This window comes from Lepidochelys kempii, chromosome 2, assembly GCF_965140285.1.
Source record: "Lepidochelys kempii isolate rLepKem1 chromosome 2, rLepKem1.hap1, whole genome shotgun sequence".
NCBI classification, from domain to species: Eukaryota; Metazoa; Chordata; order Testudines; family Cheloniidae; genus Lepidochelys; species Lepidochelys kempii.
This window is the reverse complement of record NC_136381.1, coordinates 22,039,602-22,062,653: the sequence shown is the minus strand read 5'-3', so window position 1 is coordinate 22,062,653 and position 23,052 is coordinate 22,039,602. Positions and strand designations below refer to the sequence as shown.

Sequence of the window (23,052 nt, the reverse complement as noted above, 5' to 3'; positions counted from 1 at the left end):
TGTGAACAGCTAACCGTGATTCTTCTTTGGACTTCAACTTTAAGGGCTTAAGAGTCTGCCCTCATTATTGTGCAGTTCTGATAATGTGTATCACAATGACAGTGATGAAAATTCTAGATAGTCACTGATTTGTTACAAGATGTTCTTATTTGTGATGGCCAAACTGAAAACAACTCAGAATCTGAGTTAGGTTCAATTAAGGATCCAAATAATTATCCAACCCTCTTGAGTCTCCAAAATTGGGCTGGAAGTCTCATAAGAATAGGCTTTCTTGAAAGATTTCAATTGCTACCACCTCTGGCCTGAGTTGAAAATACCACGAGAAACACCTCTCTTCTTCAAGTGCTTGTTCACGTTGATTCCAATCAGGTGTGCGCACGCCGCGTGCATGGTCGTCGGAAACATTTTCCCTGATCAGCTCCCATTGGGTCAGCTGTGGAGCCCCCTGGAGTGGTGCCTTCATGGCGCTCAATATATGACCCTGCCGATCTGACCCCCTTTCAGTTCCTTCTTACTGTTGTGATGGCCATTGGAACTGCATTTGCTTGCCTAGCAAGGGCTTCCCTTAGCTTTCTTCTTTAGTCTGTAGTTTCAGTCTAGGTTTCAGTTAGTAGTTAGTTTTAGTTTGTGTACATACTGTATATAGTGTTCGGGTTAGTGTGCAGGGTCCTCCCTTATACCTTACCTTCCCTCGGCTCCTGGGCATGCCTCAGGGCCAAGGGTTTAAACCTTGCGGGACCTGTGGGAAGCCCATGCCAACTGGCTACCCCCATGATGCGTGTCTGGGGGAAGAGCACCAAACACACAGGTGCAAAATCTGCAGGTCTTTCCACCCTCGGATGAAGAAAGAGCAGGATTTCTGGCTGAAACAACTTCTGACGGGGTCCACTCTCCATCTGCAGCCCGCCACGGAGTGCCCCAGCCTCGGTGTGCAACATGGCGCCGAGCAAAGACTCTGACTCAAGAGACCCTCGGCACCAACGCTTCCTGGCACTGCAAGTGGTGCATTCAACCAGGCACCGTTCGCACTCACCAGTGCCACACAAGTGACACAATAAGATGGACTGGGGTCATTCCCCGGTGCCGAAGGCAGTGCCAGTCACAACAGCAATGTGTCCCATGAAGGAGCACCCAGTGCCCAAGGACCAGCAGTCGGTCCCGTTGACTTTGGTTCCCCGGAGGGGACCATTGAGTCCAGTGACTCCCTGGACAGACAGCGCCAAATGGAGGAATTGGAGTCTCCCTCCACCCCAGGCACTTTTGAAGCCATGAGGGACCTAATAGCAATGATGGCCCTGCAACCTCTGGCTATCAGGGACAAGCCTCCGGTGCTGCTGCATCCGGCGCCGTGTAGAGGCAAGCTGGCTATGATGCAGCGATCACCCCCTCCGACATGGCAACATTCACTTCGGCACCACTTGGGTTCACCATCGCTGAGTCACCGTTCCCCAGCTCGGGATCCTGTTTGTGGTTTCCCGGCTTAGTCTCCAGCATGGGCTAAGTGGCACTGGTCTCCAGCACCATCGTAGCAACATTGGTCTCTGGCATCTTCAAGGACTCAACCAGTTTTTGGTTGAGCTGAAGTTCCTCATGGTCTCCCTGAGCACGATCATCCCCTGCTTGGAATCGGGAGACTGGTATGCCGCCCTCGACATGAAGGACATATATTTTCACATATCCATTCGGCCGGTGCACAGATGATTTCTGCGGTTTGTAGTCAACCACAAACATTATCAGTACACGGTCCTCCCATTCGGCCTGTCGATGACCCCCCGAGTCTTCACCAAGTGCATGTCGGTGATCGCAGCCTTTCTTCGCAGGAGGCAGGTTCAGGTGTATCCCTACCTTGACGATTGGCTCTCCAGGGAACAGGCGGAGTCTCAAGTCGAACTAGTCAGAGCTACTTTCGAGAGGCTGGGACTCCTCAACGTGAACAAGTCGACTTTGTCACTGACCCAAAGAACAGAATTCATTGGGGTGGTGCTTGACTCAGGGCAAACAAGGGCAGTCCTGCCAGAGGCATCATTCCAAGTGATGACAGACGTGATCCAAAGCCTCAGCTGATACCCCAAGGTGATGACCACAAGGGGATGCCTGAGTCTCCTCGGCCACATGGCAGCCTGCACTTACGTGGTCAGATATGCCAGACAGAGGCTTAGACCACTCCAGGCATGGCTCGCTTCAACCTGTCGTCCAGCATGGACAGCCTGGACTCAGTGGTGTCGGTGCCAGATCATGTTCTCAAGTCCCTCTGTTGGTGGCTCGACCCTTGGACTGTCTGCGAAGGCCTTCGCGTCAACAGCCCACGGCCTTCTCTGTTCCTAGTAATGGATGTGTCAGCTCTGGGTTGGGGCACTCACGAGGGAGATCTCCGAACGCAGGGCCTATGGTCGCAGGACGACCTCTCACTCCGTATCAATATCAAGGAACTCAGAGCAGTGCAGCTAGCCGGCCACACCTTCCTGTCCTGACTACAAGGCCAGTGTGTGGCAGTGGTGACTGACAACACAAATGCCATGTTTTCCCTGTGCCAGGAAGCCGTCCAGCTATGGGAGTTCTGCATAGCCCATTCCATTCACCTGGAGGTGTCATATCTCCTGGGGGTGCAGAACGAACTAGCAGACCACCTCAGCAGGCTGTTCCGCAACCACGAGTGGACCATGCATCCAGATGTCATACATTCCATCTTCCAAGGGGGGGGCGGGGTTTCCCCAGGTCAATGTGTTTGCCACCTGGAGCAACAGAAAGTGCCCAACGTTCTACTTCTTCAAGCAGCACAGCCTGGGTTCAATCTCAGATGTGTTCCTGCTACCCTGGGGAGAACGCCTCATGAATGTCTTTCCACTGATTCCACTTGTGCACAAGGTGCTGCTCAAGATCCACAGAGACAAGGCAAAAGTAATCCTGCTGGCCCCAGGTGGCACCGCCAACATTGGTACACCACGCTTCCGCAGCTGTCAGTGGACACCCCGATCATGTGACCACTTTTCCCCAATCTGATCACACAGGACCATGGTTGCCTTCACCACCCAGACCTCCAGTCCCTCCATCTCATGGCTTGGAAGCTTCATGGTTAAATCCAATGGAGCTCCGGTGCTCGGAACCTGTAAGAAAGGTTCTGCTTGGCAGCAGAAAACCATCCACCAGGGTCACTTATCTAGCTAAGTGGAAAAGGTTCACTTGCTGGTGTGCCCAACATCACATGTCTCCACTCCAGCTGCTTATACCACTCGTCCTGGATTACCTCCTGCACCTGAAACAACAGGGCCTGGCAGGGTCATCCATCAGGGTACACCTCGCTGCTATCTCTGCCTTCCACCCAGGAGAGTTGGGGCATACCGTGTTCACCAACCCCATGGTAGGGCGTTTCCTCAAGGGCCTGGAAAGATTATATTCACAGGCTTAACAACCTGTGCCTGCATGGGACCTTAATCTGGTCCTCTCAAGACTAATGGGGCCCCCTTTCAAACTGCTGGCTACCTGCTCCCTTCTCTATTTGTTGTGGAAGGTGGCATTCCTGGTCGCCATTACATCAGCTAGGGGGTGTCTGAGTTAAAAGCACTAACCTCCAACCCATCCTACACTGTCTTCCACAAGGACAAGGATCAACTCAGGCCTCACCCAGTCATCCTTCCCAAGGTGGTGTCCCAATTTCATACTAGACAAATGCACCAGTCTTTACCAGTCTTTTGTCCCAAGCTTCATACTGGCGCATGGGAACAGAGGCTTCACTCACTGGATGTCCGGCTTGCACTAGCATTCTACATCGAGCACACTAAGCCTTTCAGGAAATAGAACCAACTATTCGTGGTGGTGGCAGACCAGATGAAAGGGCTCCCAAACTCTTCCTAATGCAGTTCTTCCTGGATTACGACTGCATCCTCACATGCTACGAGCTGGCTAAGGCCCCAGCCCCGGATATTACAGCACACTCTACAAGGGCACAAGCCTCATCAGCTGCTTTCCTGGCCTGGACCCCATTCAAGAGATCTGCAGAGCTGCAACCTGGTCATCGGTGCATACATTTGCCACTCACTATGTTTTCACCTGGCATGACAGAGATGATTCAGCATTTGGCAGAGTGGTGTTCCAATCAGAGATTCCTTAACTCCGACCCCACCTCTGGGGGAGAGCTTGGGAGTCACCTGATTGGAATCGATGTGAACAAACATTCGAAGAAGAAAAAATGGTTACTCACCTTCTCATAACTGTTGTTCTTCGAGATGTATTGTTCATGTCTATTCCAATACCCACCCTCCTTCCCTCTGTTGGAGTAGCTGGCAAGAAGGAACTGAAGGCGGGTTGGGTCAGCAGGATCATATATTGAGTGCCATGAAGGCGCCACTCCAGGGGGCTCCACAGTTGACCCAAAGGGAGCTGCTAAGGGAAAAACTTTCCGACGACCGTGCATGTGGTGCACACGCACCAGATTGGAATGGACGTGAACAACACATCTCGAAGAACAATAGTTACAAAAAGGTGAGTAACCGTTTTTTGTAGTGTTTCACCATGTCCTGTGCTGGTAGGAACCCAAGAGTGGAAAGCAAGTGAAAATGTTAAACTTCTGAACATATCAGAATCCTACAGCAGGATCAAGTTTGAGTTTGGCTATAGAAATAGAAACATGGTTCTGGTTTAGCTCTCCGATAAACATCTGGCCCCGTATAAACACATGTAATAAAATAAGTAGAAATAGAAGTGAAGCGGTATCAGCATTGAGGTTTCCCCATTGTCAATATGAGTTACGGCACAATCACAAGACTGGGGTTTGGAGCAACCCAATTCTATGGAGGTTACAGCACACAGTGCAGGATGGGAGGCAGACAGCAGTGATGCACCAGGCCCCCCACACAGATGAATAACTTTAGTGTAGGGAGGGGAAGTCCAAAGAACCAAGCACAAAATCCTGAAATATAGGCGTTGCTCTGGGACTACTGGCTGAAATGTTGATTCTTGGTGTGATCACATACACTAATATAGATTCTGTATATGAAAAAATTAGCACTAATTTTTAGTGCTATTTAAAATTCTCACTAAAGAAGGGTGACAATATTGCTCGTTTCTTTTCTTAAAGGGTCGTGTGCAGATGTGGGTGGACATGTTTCCCAAAGACATGCCTCCGCCAGGACCACCTGTTGATATTTCACCAAGGAAACCCAAAGGGTAATTCAGAGCGCATTCCTGTTGTGCTGTCAATGTACTGGCATCATCCCGCAAATCTTGAATCTTTCGAAAGGGCTTTTCTACATGACCCTACAGTGTGGAAGATCGGGGTGTGAATTTCACCACGCACTGAAGTGGTGTGCTGTAACTGCCCCATGTACATCCTGCCAAACTAGTATCAGGTAAAAGGTATCGAGTTCATGTTAGTTCATAGTCTCATTTCAGACAGGACTGCAGTAACATGAAGTAGGTGCCTTTTGGTTCGTGCTAGCAGAGACTGTATGGGGCAGGTACAGCACAGCACTTCGGCGCATGCTGCAGTTCACTCCTCTGTAGTCCGCACTGCAAGGCCGTATAAAAGAGACCCAATGTCTGGTAAGAAATATTATTTAATATTTATTTTAATATTATAAAATATTATTTAAACTGAGAAACAATGCCATAGAGTCATAGATTTTAAAGCCAGAAAGGACCATTATGATCATTTAGTCTGAGCTCCTGCATAATACATGTAACCCACACACCTCTTGGGTGTTCTGTCTAGTGGCACCAAGACCACTTAGAAATTAATGACTCTACTACAGCCTTAACTGAGGGCCATGTGGCTTTTAGCTCATGCAGTAGCAGCTCATACACTAAGTTCCAGAAATCCCAGGTTCAGTCCCACCCACTGATGACTGGGGCCTGTTGGTGTTACAAGTGGGGGCTCGTCTGGGATTTCAACTGGGAAGTCTTTGAAGCTCAGGACGCGCTTCCTCACCTAGGGGAAGTATGTAACCCACATATCTCCAGAGTTTGGTGCTCTGTCCCCTCTAGTGGCACCGAGACCACTTATAGATTAATGAGTCTGCTACAGCCTTAGCTAAGGGCTATGTGGCTTTTAACTCATAGCATAGAGACTCATACACTAAGCTCCAGAGGTCCCAGGTTTGATCCCGCCCACCAACGACTGGGGTCTGTCGGTGTTACACACAGGACTTAGAACCTTACCGGTAGTTTCTGCATCAATCCATAACTTCTGTTTGAGCTATAGCATATCTTTTATAAAAGCATCCAATCTTGATTTAAAGACTTCACGTGATTCATTCAACAGTGGTAAAAAGATGAAAGTACAAGAGGCAGCTGCAGTGAGTCTTAAAGTTATTATCCCTCCACTGAACTCTAACTCCAAAGTTCTAATTTAGTCTCTATGTCACTTTAGCTCTCTCAAATACATAACGTACTTGACCGTTGGTCAAGATCTTCTATCTCGTATTATTGTACCTGAGGGATTTTCACTACTTTGGGCAAGAATGAGGACAAGAAGCACAAAAGGAGGCCGTAGAGAGAGATTTGTTTGGAAGAGTAAGCGTCTCTGTAATTTCAAGCAGATGTATATCCTACTCTGACATTGCATTAGATGAGTCAACCTCGCTGCTAGTGTTTGATAGATAATAAATGACAAATGACTAGGAGAATTCATAGCTCATCCCAAATAAATGTTAATGAGATATTTTAATAAGGGCTTTGTTAGGTCATCTTTATGTCTGGAACAGTTTCACAGAAGCAGTGTCTTCATTATTTATGTTCAAACAAAAGACGATGCAATAACAAAATAACGATTTGCTCCTGTCTATGCCGAATTAAGTAAGGTCCATAATTTGACCAAAAAGGAGGCTGTCTAACAAGTGCTTTCTTTACACAAGGATTTTATATGAGGCTATTTATCAGCTGTGAATTTTTCAAACCAGAAAGATTTGCACCTAATTATATTGGCAAGAACAAAACGTTGCTACCATGCTGCAGTCTGTGGAAACATAGACAAATGTTGTTGAAATGTTAATCATCAGAGGGGTTTAGATTTCTGCAAGAAACCTTGACATTGGACGATGCTGTTTGCCAGTTAGCCTGAAGAAACGTGCACAGAAATAGTGCAAGACAAACAGGTAGATATACATGTTCTAAGGCTCCCAACAACTACTGCGTACAAGAGCACAGAGGAGTTCATTCCCTTTCCTGGGTGGTGCTATAAAATGTCTTTCCTGGAGATTACATTTATCCATGCTTCTTAAAGGTGTTTCTGAACAGCATTTTTCCTCCTTTTTCATGTACTAGATTACACAAAATATCATATATTGTCAACAACAAAATCTCTGAAAAGGAGACCTCCCCCCCCCCGTCTGCCAAATGGGTTTTGCCCTCATTGGCAAGTTCCTCAGTATTTTGTGGGTGCTCAGATGATGTTGCTCAGTCCAATAGCCCTGTTTCATTGCAGTATTTTTGTGATCAGAATTAAAAAAAGAACACAGGCAAACAACCAGCAAGGAATTTTCCACTGTTCTGAGGCTGCCAGTGACACCTACTGTCCCTCTGCAGTCTCATGAGCTAAGAGAACAGCCCCTAATTCTATTATATCACAGGAGACTCCAATAGACACAAGGAGTCTGATGCTGATCCCATTCTTCAAACCAGTTTTACATCAACATAACACTCTTTATGATATGGAAATTGCTAATGATTCATACCAGGGTCTGATTAGACCCAGGCCATATGTGTACTCAGGAAGGATGAAATGAAATCAACTAGAAGGCCTTTTGCTACTGTGAATTGAAATATGCAAAATGTTGGTTTCTTTCTTTTTCAGTTATGAATTGAGAGTAATCATCTGGAATACAGAAGATGTAATTTTAGAGGATGAGAATATCTTCACAGGACAAAAATCAAGTGACATCTATGTAAAAGGGTGTGTTCATCTGGATATCACCTTTTGCGTCTCTTCATTTATTCCTTGAGAGGACAATTAACATCTGGTTCAAGCCATCCATTAAAGACCAGAGTCACAGAACTTATGGCTTGTATTAACAAGGCTGTGTCTCCTTGTGAGACATTTTTGGGATCTTGATAATTTGTTGTGAGTGTGTGCCAAAAATAGCCAGCCATTCTGGAAACTAGTTAGTCCTCTCATCTTTAAATATAGCCTCATTCGACCTAATTCACGACTCACACAGAATAAAATTAGGAGTAGTGCCATTCACTTGGTGTGAGTACAGAATCGAGTCCTAAACTTCATGGGTTAAATGCAAATGCCTACGGTATTTTAAACTTGAAGGGCTTATAGCATACGTGTTGGAACTAGGGGTGCTGCTGCACCCCTGGGCTTGAAGTGGTTCCATCAGATACAGGGTTTACAGTTTGCTTCAATGGCTCTCAGCACCCCCACTATACAAATTGTTCCAGCACCCCTGGCTTATAGGGATACAGAGTGCTGTTACATAATGAGTTGAGAAGAATTATAGCCACCTTAGTGAAGTTAGTAATAAAAGAAAATGAGAAGTATCTTCAGAGATTCCTGTGAGAAATCAATTCTAACCAGCTGTTTTTTGACTGGAGTATGTGTGTGAGTGAATGGCAGGGAAGAGTGTGCGTGAAGAATTTTTCATTAGCATTTTATAGCTTATCTTTCCTGTTGCTATTACACTGGTGCAAAATTACTCACGATAGTGAAGTCCAAAGCAGACTGTGAGGAGTTACAAAGGGATCTCACAAAACTGAGTGATCGGGCAACAAAATGGCAGATGAGATTCAGTGTTGATAATGCAAAGTAGTGCACGTTGGAAAATATAATTCCAATTCTACAGACAAAATGATGGGGTCTAAATTAGCTGTTGCCACTCAAGAAAGAGATCTTGGAGTCATTATGGCTAGTTCTCAGAAAACATCCCTCAGTGTGCAGCAGCAGTCAAAAAAGCTAACAGAATGTTAGGAACCATTAGTAAAGGGATAGATAATAAGACAATAAATATCATAATGCCACTATATAAACCCGTGGTACGCCCATACCTTGAATACTGCGTGCAGTTCTAGTTGCTCCATCTAAAAAAAGATACATTAGATATGGAAAAGGTACAGAGAAGGGCAACAGAAATGATTAGGGGTATGGAACAGCGTCCGTATGAGGAGAGATTAAAAAGACTGGAACTTTTCAGCTTAGAAAAGGGATGACAGAGTGGGGATATGATAGAGGTTTATAAAATCATGAATGGTGTGGAGAAAGTGAATAGGGAAGTGTTATGTATTCCTTTACATAACACAAGAACCAGGGGTCACCCAATGAAATTAATAGGCAGCAGGTTTAAAACAAACAAAAGGAAGTACTTCTTCACACAACGCACAGTCAACCTGTAGAACTCATTGCCAGGAGATATTGTGAATGCCAAAGCTATAACTTGGTTCAAAAATAACTAGATACGATCATGGAGGATAGGTCTATCAATGGCTATTAGTCAAGATGGTCAAGGATGCAACCCCATGCTCTGGGTGTCCCTAGCCTCTGACTTCCGGAAGCTGGGGCCGGATGACTCAAAAATTGCCCTGTTCTGTTCATTCTCTCTGAAGCAGTTGGCATTGCTACTGTTGGAAGACAGGATACCAGGCTAAAGGGACCATTGGTCTGACCCAGTATGATCGTTCTTATGTCCTTAATGCTACCTTTGAAACAGTTCATATTTTTGAATCACCTTTTTATAAAATTGCCACACATGAGTACTGGTTAACTTTTTTAGATGTGGTGCAAACTTTTAAATTTTGATTAGAAATTATAGCCAATCATCTGCAGAACTAAAAACCAAGTAGATACATTCATAAATGAATGGGTATCTCCAAAAGATATGTATTTTTAGAGAAGCATAATAATGGATTTTTTGTAATATTCCTTTGCACATGATACATTGTTTGTGGTGCATCAGAAAACAAGAACAAACCAGAAGAAAATTTGGAGAAACAAGTCAGCCATGCTTACACCTGACATCCTTCACTCTAGAGCACTTGCAGATACAAATAATTTTGGTTCTAACATCAAGTGCCTGAATCAGCATCTGAGACTGTCAGAAAGTCTACCAGCTAAGGCACAAAATCTACTCATATACCTTTTATCATGGTGACTGATAATGAAAACACTCATGATAGTTTCCTTGCCCATAAAAATATTTTTAATGATTAGTCATTGGTAAATGGGCAATTAGAATTTTGCAAGTCTGACCTGAATAAAATTCACATTATCCCACTAAACTTTTGATCATGATTTTCAGTCACTGAAAGCCTGAGCCACATTTGAATGGTGTTTTAGATATTAGCCACCACCTAAGCCTTCCAGTTGCTATACTAACATTGATTATGAAAGAAAGGATTGATAAATAAAAATTCTTGTAATTGAATTTGAATACCTACCATACAGCTTCCCTATTAACCTTACTTTATTCACCTGTGTGCATGCTACAGGTGGTTAAAGGGACTGGAAGATGACAAGCAGGAGACAGATGTGCATTACAACTCCTTGACTGGAGAAGGGAACTTCAACTGGCGCTTTGTGTTTCCATTCCGCTACCTCCCAGCTGAGAAACAAATGGTGGTCAGTAAGAAAGAAAACATATTTTCCTTGGAAAAGACAGAACGCAAAATGCCAGCAGTCCTAGTGCTCCAAGTTTGGGACTTTGAAAGACTTTCTTCTGATGATTTCTTGGGTAAGCAAACAGTGAAGCCAACTGAACTTCAGCTAAAATCGTCATAGACCTTTATTTTGTAAAACAGTGTTGAAGGAGGTATCTAAGGCCCAATTATCAATTGCCTTCTATGAATCCACTTAACAGCTAAAATGCCTAACACATATATGGTTTTGGCTACACAAATGGATGGGTTGGAGTGGCATATTCTTGGAGGCTGATTAAAAGTTGTCCCATTCAACCACCATGTTTAAATGAAGGTCACATTTTTCTATAATGTCAGGCATTACTTAATATGGACCAAAGTCTAGAAATTGTCAATGAAAAGAATAGATTTAGGCCAATCAGTATCTCTCTGACAATGCAGGATTTTCATCTTATTTGCCAGGAGTATGTTCTCAAGTGCTTTGTACAGTCGAGAATAAAATTGCTCTGGTGGCTGCGTTTCCCCTACACCCATTCAACGATTATTCCAGACTAACACAGGTCACTGTTAGGAAATATTTCCTGATATTCATCCCAAAGTATCTTTTACTCCAGTTCATTCCATTACTCGTTAAACCACCCAAAACAATTCCTCTCCTTAGTTTTTACATGCATCAAATATTGTATTCCTCTCTCTTATGTCCTATAAATATCATTTAGACAAATACTCCTCCCTCTTACTTATCTATATATCTCTGTCTCATCTACATATTTATATTGCTCTAGTTACTGTAGTAGGTAGGTATCGAATACAGGAGCTTCAAACTTCAGCATGGTGCTAGTATAGTGCCAATCTATTAAAAAGGGGAATAAGGAAAACCCGGGAAATTACAGGCCAGTCAGCTTAACTTCAGTACCCAGAAAGATAATGACCAGTTTCAGAGTAGCAGCCATGTTAGTCTGTATCTGCAAAAAGAAAAGGCACCTTAGAGACACCTTGTGGCACCTTAGAGACTAACAAAGTTACGAAAGCTTATGCTCAAATAAATTTGTTAGTCTCTAAGGTGCCACAAGTACTTCTTTTCTTTTTGCAGAAAGATAATGGAGCAAATAAGCAATCAGTTTTCAAATGCCTAGATGATAATAAGGTGATAAGTAAAAGTTAAAATGGATTTGTCAAGAGCAAATCATGTCAAATCAACCTAATAGCTTTCTTTGACAGGGTAGCAAGCTTTGTGAATGGAGGAAAGTGGTAGATGTGGTATATCTTGACTTTAGTAAGGCTTTTGATACTGTCTGGCATGACCTTCTCATAAACAAACTAGGGAAATATAGTGAAGATGAAGCTACTATAAGGTGGGTGCACAACTGGTTGAAAACTGTTCCCAGGGAGTAGTTATCAGTGGTTCACAAGCAAGCTGGAAGGGCATATTGAGTGGGGTCCTGCTGGGATCAGTTCTGGGTCCAGTTCTGTTCAATGTCTTCATAAATGATGTAGATAATGGCATAGAGAGTAAATTTATAAAGTTTACAGACGATACCAAGCTGGGAGGGGTTGCAAGTGCTTTGCAGGATAGGAATAAAATTCAAAATGATCCGGACAAACTGCGGATGGTCTGAAGTAAATAAGATAAAATTCAATAAGGACAAATGCAAAGTACTTCATTTAGGAAGCAACAATCAATTCACACGTATAGAACGGGAAATGACTGCCTAGGAAAGAGTACTACCAAAAGGGATCTTGTGGACCACAAGCTAAATATAAGTCAACAGTGTAACACTGTTGCAAAAAAAAGCAAACATCATTCAGGGTTGTATTAGCAGGAGTGTTGTAAGCAAGACATGAGAAATAATTCTTCCATGCTACTCTACACTGATAAGGTCTCAGCTGGAGAAATGTGTCCAGTTCTGGGTGCCATATTTCAGGAAAGATGCGGACAAATATGAGAAAGTCCAGAGGAGAGCAACAAAAATGATTATTGGTCTAGAAAATACGACCTATGAGGGAAGATTGAAAAAAAATTGATTTGTTTAGTCTGGAGAAGAGAAGACGGGGGGGGGGAGATATGATAACAGGTTTGAAGTAAATAAAACACCTGTGAGGAATGTTCTAGATAATACTTAGTCATACCATGAATGTAGGGGAATGGACTAGATGACCTCTTGAGGTCCCCTCCTGTCCCATAATTCTATGAATCTGTGAAAAGGCTGTTACAAGGAGGAGGGTGACAATTGCAGTAAGGGAGGTTTAGGCTGAACTTTAGGAAAAACTTCCTAACTGTCAGGGTGGAAGCAGTGGAATAAATTGCCTAGGGAGGTTGTGAAATCTCCATCTTTGAAGGTTTTAAAGAACAGGTTAGACACACACCTGTCAGGACTCGCAAAAAGAAAAGGAGTACTTGTGGCACCTTAGAGACTAACCAATTTATTTGAGCATGAGCTTTTATGTATTATTATGTATTAGCTATTATGTAGTCCTGCCTTGAGTGCAGGGAACTGAACTAGGTGATCTGTTGAGATGCCTTCCAGTCCTATGCTTCCATGATACTATGGTTCTGCTCCAGCCTTAGGAGATTAGGTTGTGGATTCATGGGGTTTTGGTTTGGTGGATGTGTGTGAGAGAGATGAGGCTTAGGAAGGGCTTGTGCAAGCTGGTCTGCGTTGCACTGTGCACTAAACGTAGCAAGACCTTCTTCTTCTTGTATTATTGTTTGGATTTTTTGAGTGCCTAAATTTGGCACCTCAAAAAAATAAAAACCTGAGTGAAATCCTAGCCCCATTGAAATCAATGGCAAAACTCTCATTCACTTCACTAGGGATGGGATTTCACCTCCAGTCCCTGCCCTGAAGAGCTTTCAATTTAAATGTGACATGATACAACATGAAAGAGACTGAACTGGGCAGAAGAAAAGGAGTGATGGAGAAAGTAAAGGGTGTTTTGGAAGCTTTCTAGCTCCATGAGTCAATGGGAAGTGGGTCATCCCCATCAGTCCTGCATCCAGCTGGGAAGATGGGAGGACCATACACATTTAGTCCCTTTAATCACCTCTCGTAAATTATTTTCTTCACTCCCTTATCCATTTTTATTTCTCTTCCATGAATTCCTTTTGATGGGTCAACATCTTTCTGGTATTGAGATGCCCTGAATTTCATGAGTATTGCACACCATCTGCATTAGACTGCTTGGCTTTCCACCTCAAACTAATGCACTAGGACAGCTTTCTCTAGCCATGCTGGCCACGGTTTTCAAAAACCTGATTTCAGGTGCCTCCATTTCTCAATGTCCAACTTGTGACACTTTAAAGTGGCCCAATTTTCAGACCGTGCTGAGAACCTTACTTCAGAGAATCAGGGCCTTTTAAAGTGTCTCAAGTCAGGCACCCAAAAAACTGATGCACCCTAGATGACTAATCACTTTTGAAAAACTTGACCAGTCTTGCTGGATCCTGACAGGGTGTGTTATCCTGCTCTCTCTGTGAATTCTCTTAGGAACTCATGTTTGCTGTCTTCCTGTTCACTGATCCATTTATACTGATTTTATAACATACCCAGATAGAAACAACAATGAAATCTAGACAAATCAATAACAAATGTTCTACATCACCTTTCTTTGCCTGTCTTAATAAGGGAGTTAAAAATCCTCATTTATTATGGCAGACTGATCTGTCCAACTTCTGATGATGTTTTTCAAAAGCTTTGGTGGACCCTTCAGAGTTCACACGGTTGCTTTGCCAATATCTTTGAGAACTACTGCTCAGATCCTTGGAAGAGGTATTGGGGTATTTGCTGAGTAACAGTTTGGATAGCAAACTAACTAGGTGTATTTAAATAAGAGCCATGTGTTTAGTAGCAAAGTGAACTGTTAGGCACTCAGATACCACAGACATGGAGGCCATACATCCAGATTATATTTAGCTACATATATGATCTCAGAGTAGTTTACTGCTGTGTCCAAGCTAGGCTATGCATGAATTAATTGGTTGTTCTTTGATTGTGTTTACATCTGAAATGTCTAAGAGATGGTATATTTTTCCCTAGGCTCCCTTGAAATGAAACTGAATGAATTTCCTCGAGCAGCAAAATCTGCCAAGAGTTGTGACATCAGCATGGTAATAGCAACAAGTAAAGAAAACAAGATATCCATATTTCAGCAAAAGCGTGTCAGAGGATGGTGGCCTTTCATCAAAGCTGGGGATCTCACTGTAAGCAGATCACTAATGATTAAAATGAGCAATCTGAGATGACCAGAAGTGCCTCTCTCATGTACAGATTCTCTGATGATAGGCACCTTACAAAGAGACAGAAAAGTACTAATCTCACATAGATCAGCTGAGCAGTAATATTGTGTATTGTAACTTCCATGTAGGACAACCTAACTTTACATGACTGCACTTGTGGCTGTTATTAAAAAGAGCATTAATAATTCAAGTGATATAACTTTATGAGATGGTCCAATAGACATGATTTTTATCAGTATTAACATTTAGGGGGTGAGCCGTATCAAATTACATTGTTATAGGCTCTTCATAATAACTAAGAAAGGTAAATCAAGAATTGCTTCTCTATGCTTGTGGTTGTCAATTCTTGAATTTTACTAGCAGACTATTAATGAATATAGTTCTTTATTATTCAGTCAACTAATCTAAAACTAGGCATATCTATTTTTGTGACTGTCTCACGGGTGCTAATTGGTTAATGGATGGTTATTGGTTAATAACTCTGGATTAAATATTTGAACAGATATTAATCAAAATTTACTCTCTGATGTAGGGCAAAGTGGAAGCTGAATTCCATTTAGTCACTGCAGAGGAAGCTGAGAAGAGTCCTGTAGGGAAAGCTCGGAAGGAACCTGAGCCTTTGGAGAAACCCAAGTGAGTGGGAGCATATTCACTAAGTGAGATGAGGAGGCTGGTATAGTGGTTAGAGCAAGGAATTTAGCAGGAATGCTTCTTATGTCTGCTTCTGTCTCTGGTACTGTCTTTTTATGTAACTCCAGCAGACTCCGTTAGCCTCTTTGTGACTCAGTTTGCCCAGATATAAAAATGTGGAGTAATGATATTTACCTAGAGTATCTGACAGGAATATCGTTAGGCTTAAATAATTAATATTTGCTAAGTGCTTTACAATTGTTATGTTAATCAATATCTGCTATGCCTGTCATTGCTAACCTATATGTCTAGGGGCTTGCTTCTCAATATTAGATGTGAGGGATTCTTTGCCCATATGTGAAGGAATCCACAAATCTGATTTGTGTGTATATGTCTAGTACTTATATGCATAAATTAGACACATGCCAATGACTGCGCACATGGGAATGGTGCAATTTTATCACATCTATCTATAGTCACTTATTGAATTTCACAGTCAAAGAATGAGGCTACCTATTTTTCAACATAAGACTGCGTAAGGTTTTTTTAAAGTCCTTTCACAAAGCAAAAGGTCCAGAATGAACTTTTTATCTAACCAAATTCCACCACTCTCAAAAAATTGCCAGGTGAGGTTTTTGAATCAGAAAAACATTCATTTAGTCAGTTTAGGTTTATGCAGTTAATTCTGTTACAGGGATGAGCTATGGAAAGACAAAGAATTTGAAATGAGATTCCCTACTACAAAAGATTTTTAAAATCTTATTCCAAGTGGTAATTTTAACCGGTGAAGAATTTCATTCTCTACATCAAAAAGATGTTCAGTTGAGCTTCCAGATTTTCTGATCTTCTACAGGATGGCATTTTTGGGTGACAATGAGATTATTTACAAGACTTCAACAGTTTTATGAAAAAATATGCAGACAATATTCATGATGATATAGCATTTTAATTTTATTTCCCTTATTGTAACATCTTCGCAACCTTGGGGTATACTTGGTATAGGATCAATAAGCAATATCTCAAAAGAACATATTCTGTTACCTTGAATTATTCCAAATAGTATTTTGTACTCTGAATAGTCCCATTATACACAACTGACAGACACTGGCGCAATTCATTCCTGAGGTAAGGCCTTTAAAGTCAGAGAGGCACAATGTCTTCCAGAGCTCCCTGGCATGCAACGGGGAGATGGCTACTACACTGTCTCTTGGTTGCGTGTGACTTGCACTTTTCTCTGCAGCCAGTCAGCTTTGCTGGGCTGCATGAAGAGGATCAGGGCCATGGTCCTACCTCTTTTGATGAATGTGCTCTAGTCGTGGGGCAGGAAAAAGCATCCCAGCACTCAGAAGAATTTTGGGATTGCAGCTCTGGTTGCCCCCTCCATAGTGGAAAGGTTCCTCGTACCTTTCCCACCCCTGTGCACACATGCAAAAAACAACCACAATCTGGCCGCTGGGTTTTGGTGGCCAGAGATTCCCAAATAATGTTTGGTCAAGACCCAGATTTTAAAACTGCATGTGAGTGGATTCCATTCTAAGGCTTCCCAGCACTCTGCTGGGACTAACTCACACATGCCATATGTGTTTGAAAAATCTAGCAATGTGACTATAACCAGGAAAGCAGATTATTTGTAGTGGCTACTCGCTAGGACTCTCATCCTAATGCAATTGACACTGGGAGTCTTTCCACTGGGCTTTGGGTCAGGCCCAAGAAGCACAGGACCTCTAAACTTCACATTTAAAACTTGCTGTAGGTTAATATGTAAATTAGGACCCCCAGATTTGTCTTAATTTGCATAGCTCTGAAATTTAAAATATAGAGTTCACTCTTCACAGTAGCACGTGGGTGTGTGTTATGAGATGTGGTGGTTAAGAACAGAAGAATGGCCATACTGGGTCAGACCAATGATCCATCAACCCCAGTATCCTGTCTTCCGACAGAGACCAGTGCCAGATGCTTTAGAGGGAATAAACAGAACAGGGCAAACATTGAGTGATCCATTCCCTGTCATCCAATCCCAGCTTCTGGCAGTCAGAGGTCTAGGGACACGCACAGCATGGGATAGTCTCTCTGACCATCTTGCCTAATAGTCATTGACAGACCTATCCTCCATAAACTTATCTAATTCCTTTTTGAACCTCACTATTGTTTTGGTCTTCACACCATCCCCTGGCAACAAGTTCCACAGGTTGACTATACTGTGAAGAAATACTTCCTTATGTTAGTTTTAAACCTTCTGCCTGTTAATTTCATTGGATGACTCCTGGTTCTTGTGTTATGTCAAGAAATAAATAATGCATCCCCTATTCACTTTCTCTATTCATGATGGATTGCTGAGTGATCCAAAGGTGCTTAGCACTTTCAAAAATGCTCTGAGTATTCAGAACTTTTAGTGGATTCCAAGGTGTTAAAAGGACCTTTTAAGTGATATTTTTTACACAACGTGAGTTTTATAATGTAATATCTTTTGGAAATGTCTGGATCTGCGCTTACCAATTTTTTCTCTCTTTTTTTCCCTTCAGCCGCCCAGACACTTCCTTCTCCTGGTTTGTAAATCCTTTCAAGTGTTTGTATCACCTCATCTGGAGAAATTACAAGAAGTACATCATCATTGCGCTGATTCTGATTATTCTGATGATCTTCTTGGTGCTTTTCATTTACACTTTGCCTGGTGCAATCAGTCGTAAGATCGTTGTAGGAACTTAGACAATTACATCTCTCCTTGTAACTAATCATACACAAGTACTGCAGTTAAAAATAAAAACGTGACTTCACAATTAATGAACCTGAAACACATTCTGCCAGTTATAAAGATAAAGACATACCCATTCATTTCAGGAAAATGAAACTGACTCAAAATATTTTAACACTCTACTCCTTTGGCTGCTTATTCAGAAGCAACCACAATGTGCATTATCATTAAAGAACTGCCAGAACTTTATTAACTATTTTAAAGTTTGATTCTGTGTCCATTATTAAATGTGAAAATACATTCTTTGATATTGCACAAAAACTGTGTTATAAAGAGTAAATATTAATTAATATTATATCTATATTATCAAATATTGAGAGAGAAATGTTCAATAAACATGAAAACTAGGAAGGATGCCCTGTGTGTTCTTTGCATAATGTGGCACCTGATGAGTTTAATGTTTTTTCATGATTTTATATTGATTTTTAAAGATAGTTTGTTCATGAAAATCAAAGGTGAAATTCTCTCCTTTGTTGTCATATACACATTTTAAAATTTCTAAAATAAATGTATTATGCTCCCAAATCTCAAGATATTGCCCTCATGTAAATAACCAATGAGGGAGAGAGGAATGAGGAGGTATAGGAGAAGGGGGGGAAATCTATTTTCAGATGTGGTTTGAAAACCTATTGAGAGTTAGTGAAGGAGAGAGATGCAGGAAAGATTGTCCACTAGAGAGAAAGGGCTCTTGCATAAGTAGTGGGAACATTGTACTGAGAAGAGAATTCCCTCTACCTGCTAGATGAACAGAGAGAATGAGAAAGGAAACAAAGAGAAGGTGGAGGCTGGAACAAGTCATGGGGGATTTAAAAAACAAGGGGTAAAATCCTGTCCCCACTGAAGTCAATGACACAACTCCCATCCCAGTCCAGAACACAGAACATTTTATACATTGTTATAACAGGAGGTCAGACTAGTATTGTATAATGTTCCCTTCTTGCCTTATAATCCATGAATATGAATAATTAACAGCCAAAAAAATCCCCATGGGCTGATAGTTGGTTAGACAGACATGGAGTAGATCTGACCTTCCAGAAATTCATTCCACCATTCTAAAGCCATACGAGTAACAATTAAAATGTAAGCTCTCTGGTTAAGTGACTAGCTATTCTTGTGTGTTCAGGAAAGCATGAACACTTTAACATAGTAATACAAATGAATCATTTGGATGCAGTGTTGCCACACAGTTGAGATTGAATGGGCAAAGAGCCTGAAATGTGCTCTCGTCTCTTCAAGGTAGGTTGATCTTTCTATGTGAGGATATGAAGCACATTAGCAAGACAGTGTGGGGAAGGTTGCATTGTCACTGCTGGTGCTTTGCCTGTTCTGGGGCGCTACAGAGGACATTGGTTTTCCAGGGCTGTCCATCTGGCAAGCACTGAGGTCATTTTAAAAAATGAAAATAAATCAAACTGCCAAATAGCAAACAGTTTGCGTTTAAACAGGATTAAACTCCATGAACATAGTGACAAGAAGATTTAGTATTTCTTGTGGCTTTCACATTCTAAGTGTGTTATAAACATTAACAAGCTAACTTTAAGTGTGTGAGCAGTCCTGTTAAAATTAAACATATGCTTAAGTGCTCTGCTGGACTGGGGCTTTCACATGATGTATTTTACCTTTATGTGTTTAATATGACAAATAAATAGATGGTGTTTGTTCTAGTTACTCATTAACAGGATAAGGAAGTGATGCTGCCAGGTGCTGCACACTCTCAGTATCCACTGATCACAATGGGAGTTGAGGACACTCTGCATCGTCTTTAAGAGGCCCTAACCCCGTATGGTACATGCTTGCCTGGCATTTTTAAGTATTCCTCTAACACTGCTAGTTTTTATTTCACTGTGTACTTAACTCTGTATTACACTGAAGTACAAATCCTGTTTCTCCTAATAAGCCTTTCTGTGTCTATGAACCTTTGAATTATGATGATTTAACTGAGCTAATTTTGTTATGCATAAATAAAATTATTTTAATAAAAAAGCTCAGCTGAACAGTTTCTACTGTCTTATAATAGTCTGGAAGGCAACATGCTGATTCTTTAAGCAGAACCTTCTGTTTAAGTATAGGACAATAGGTCTGATCCTTCAAGGTGCCACCTCCCTACTGATTTTAGGATTAGAGTATGATTTTGATTATGTGCCAACATGAGAGAGTAAGAATTCTTCTGGCACCCATGCAGTGGCTACCATGCCCTGGATCTAGGTATAGCGCAATAAGCAGGTGCTATGTGTCTGCTTTTTCCTTCCCGGTGGAGATGGTCGGGGTAAGAGGTGGACAGACTCTTGACTGGCTGAAGCCTGTTCTTGCACCATTGAAATCAACAGGAGGTTTGCCATTGACTTCAGTGGGCACAGAACCAAGCCCTTGTTGGTCAGAGCAGCTGAGCTGGCACAGAGGTGTTGTAACTAGCTGCTGGTATAGGCCAGCAGCAAGTTTCCAGCCCGCTCACAGAGCAAGGAAGAAGCAGGAACAGAATTGTGACTCAGAGAGGTGTCTGAGTCACAGTGTGTCAGGCACTGGTGCCCAGTAGTCAGGCCTAGGGGTTGGAGAGGAGGTTGGCACCAGATGTAGGGTCGGGACCAGGCCCAGGGACAGGTCAGGGTTAGAGCTGAGATCAGAGTCCATCAACAAGCCAAATCAGTACTCCAGCTGGAGTCCAGATATAAGGCAAAAGTCGAAGCTGAGTGATCAGTGTCCGAGGGTCCCAGGAGGGGGGCCAGAAGACAGAGGCAGGGCTGGAACAAGGTCAGAGTAGGGCAAAGACAAGGCTGGAGCAGGCTGGAACAGGGTTTGTGCAAGAACAGGAACTAGAACTGGATCAAGAGCAGGAGCTGGAGGGTGGTCAGATAGGAATGGAAAGAAACTGAGGCAGGCTGGAGGCACAGGGGCAGATAACCACTTGAAAACACTCCCCTTCAGAGCCCAGAGTTTGCAGTCTCTATATTCCTCTGCTCTCAGCCAATAGGTGTGAAACCCACTGACAGAATGTGTATCTCATCCCTTCTTTAGTGACCGATCCACATAGAAGATAACTTACTATTGCTACCAGTTACTCCATTAGTTCAGGTGGTAGAGGTTTGTGCTGTGGCTCTAAAGGTCCAAAACCTGGCTGAGACTCAGAAGATCTGGGGCCAGAGGTAGACAGCCGGCAGGATGTGATGGAGCTGAACGTAGCAGAAAAATCCTACCCCAGCACATGGGGGTGCTCCAAGGGTGAGCGAGCCCTGCCACAAGCTTTCATGTGATTTGAACAAAGTGGCTCCCCACTCGCAAGTTAAATCTAATTCTGCTAGAGCTCAGGCGTCCTTATAGTTGAGATTTGTAGTGCAGCCATTTGGAGCTCAGTACATACTTTTGCTAGTCCTTATTTTCCATTGTCAGCTTCTAGATCTGATGCCCAGTTTGGCAGGGAAGTCCTACTAATGCTTATTAAGTAGGATTTCTAGTTCCCACTTCTTTGGGAGGTTAACTCACCAAGCATGGAATCAAGATGTGGACAGATACTTGAAGATGAAAGAATGGTTACTTACCTTACAGTAACTGTGGTTCTTTGAGATGTTTTGGCCCTGTGGATCCCACAACCCACCCATCTTCCCCAGGATTGAGGGTGGTGAAGGAACTCACTGGTCTTGGGGCCATCCTACACCTTATGCCCTTGCTAGGAGTGGCACTATGGCATGCAGGAGGCTTGCTTGGCTCCAATGAACATTAGTGGTTTAAAGATTCTGGTGTCTCGTGCATGGGGTGCATTCACAACAAGAGTGGGATCCATGTGGACAGAACATCTCAAAGAACCACAGTTACTGTAAAGGTAAGTAACTGTTCTTTATCTGTCTAGGTGGCACTTAACATGGTGACTGAAGCTCTAAAAACACACTTCTGTGTTCCTTTGGAACTGATCATTCGAACATCTATGCAGCAAATGCAGCAACTTAAGAGAATTATATACTATTCTCTTAGCCCTGGTCTACACTGGGGTGGGGGTCGGGGATTGATCTAAGTTACGCAACTTCGGATACGTGACTAACGTAGCTGAAGTCGACGTACTTAGATCGACTTACCATGGTGTCTTCACCGCGGTGAGTCGACTGCTGCTGCTCCCCCATCGACTCTGCCTGCGCCTCTTGCGGCGCTGGAGTATAGGAGTCAACGGGAGAGCGCTCAGGAATCAATTTATTACGTCTAGACTAGATGCAATAAATCGATCCCCGCTGGATCGATTGCTGCCCGCCGATCCGGCGGGTAATGAAGACGTACACTTAGAATGGGCCATTTGTCCCTTCTCCCTCAGTTAGGTCATATAGAAGATGTTAAGGGGAAGGAACTATATCCCACATAATATTATGCTGTTTTAATCAACCAATGTTTTTCCTCTGTCAACCAATTATAAATGTAATGTTGAGCATTTTTATCAACCATCCTCTCTACAAATTCTATTATTTACTACAGAAGGACAATAACTACCCACATGGAAAATAACCAAGCCAATCAGAATTGTCTGGAAGAATACACATTTCACATACCCAGTGCACAGATGCCAATTTCACTTCCTTTTCTCCTCAAAGAAAATTGTAAAGGCTTAAAAGTACTTACAGTAGTTCTTCAACAGCACTGCAGCATGGAAGGATCAATAATAGAAAAATGGCACTTGTATGTTGTGCTAGCAAAGTAGAGTTGCAAAAGGTCCAAGGAAATGAAATGAAAAGTCTTTTTTTAAGGAGAAAAAACCCAAAATAGAATCAGAAGCAGCAAAGAAGAAAAGTTTCTCTACAAAAGAACCTCAACTCTGGGTAGATTCACAAAAAACGAATACTAAACCCTTGAAGAACAGGAGTTTGTGATTGTATGCCACCTCCTGGAGTGT

At 42.6% G+C, this 23,052-nt stretch overlaps 1 protein-coding gene across 1 annotated transcript in view; it reads left to right on the top strand.

Moving 5' to 3' along the window:
* FER1L6 (fer-1 like family member 6) overlaps positions 1–18,360 on the top strand; it is a 148,439-nt gene extending 130,079 nt beyond the window's left edge. The window contains exons 36-41 of the mRNA XM_073329149.2: positions 5,075–5,163; positions 7,787–7,885; positions 10,420–10,661; positions 14,604–14,767; positions 15,336–15,436; positions 17,956–18,360. Coding sequence (XP_073185250.1) covers positions 5,075–5,163; positions 7,787–7,885; positions 10,420–10,661; positions 14,604–14,767; positions 15,336–15,436; positions 17,956–18,139 — 879 coding nt within the window. The 3' untranslated portion in view covers positions 18,140–18,360. The remainder of the gene's footprint in view (positions 1–5,074; positions 5,164–7,786; positions 7,886–10,419; positions 10,662–14,603; positions 14,768–15,335; positions 15,437–17,955) is intronic.
* Positions 18,361–23,052: the final 4,692 nt, after the last annotated feature.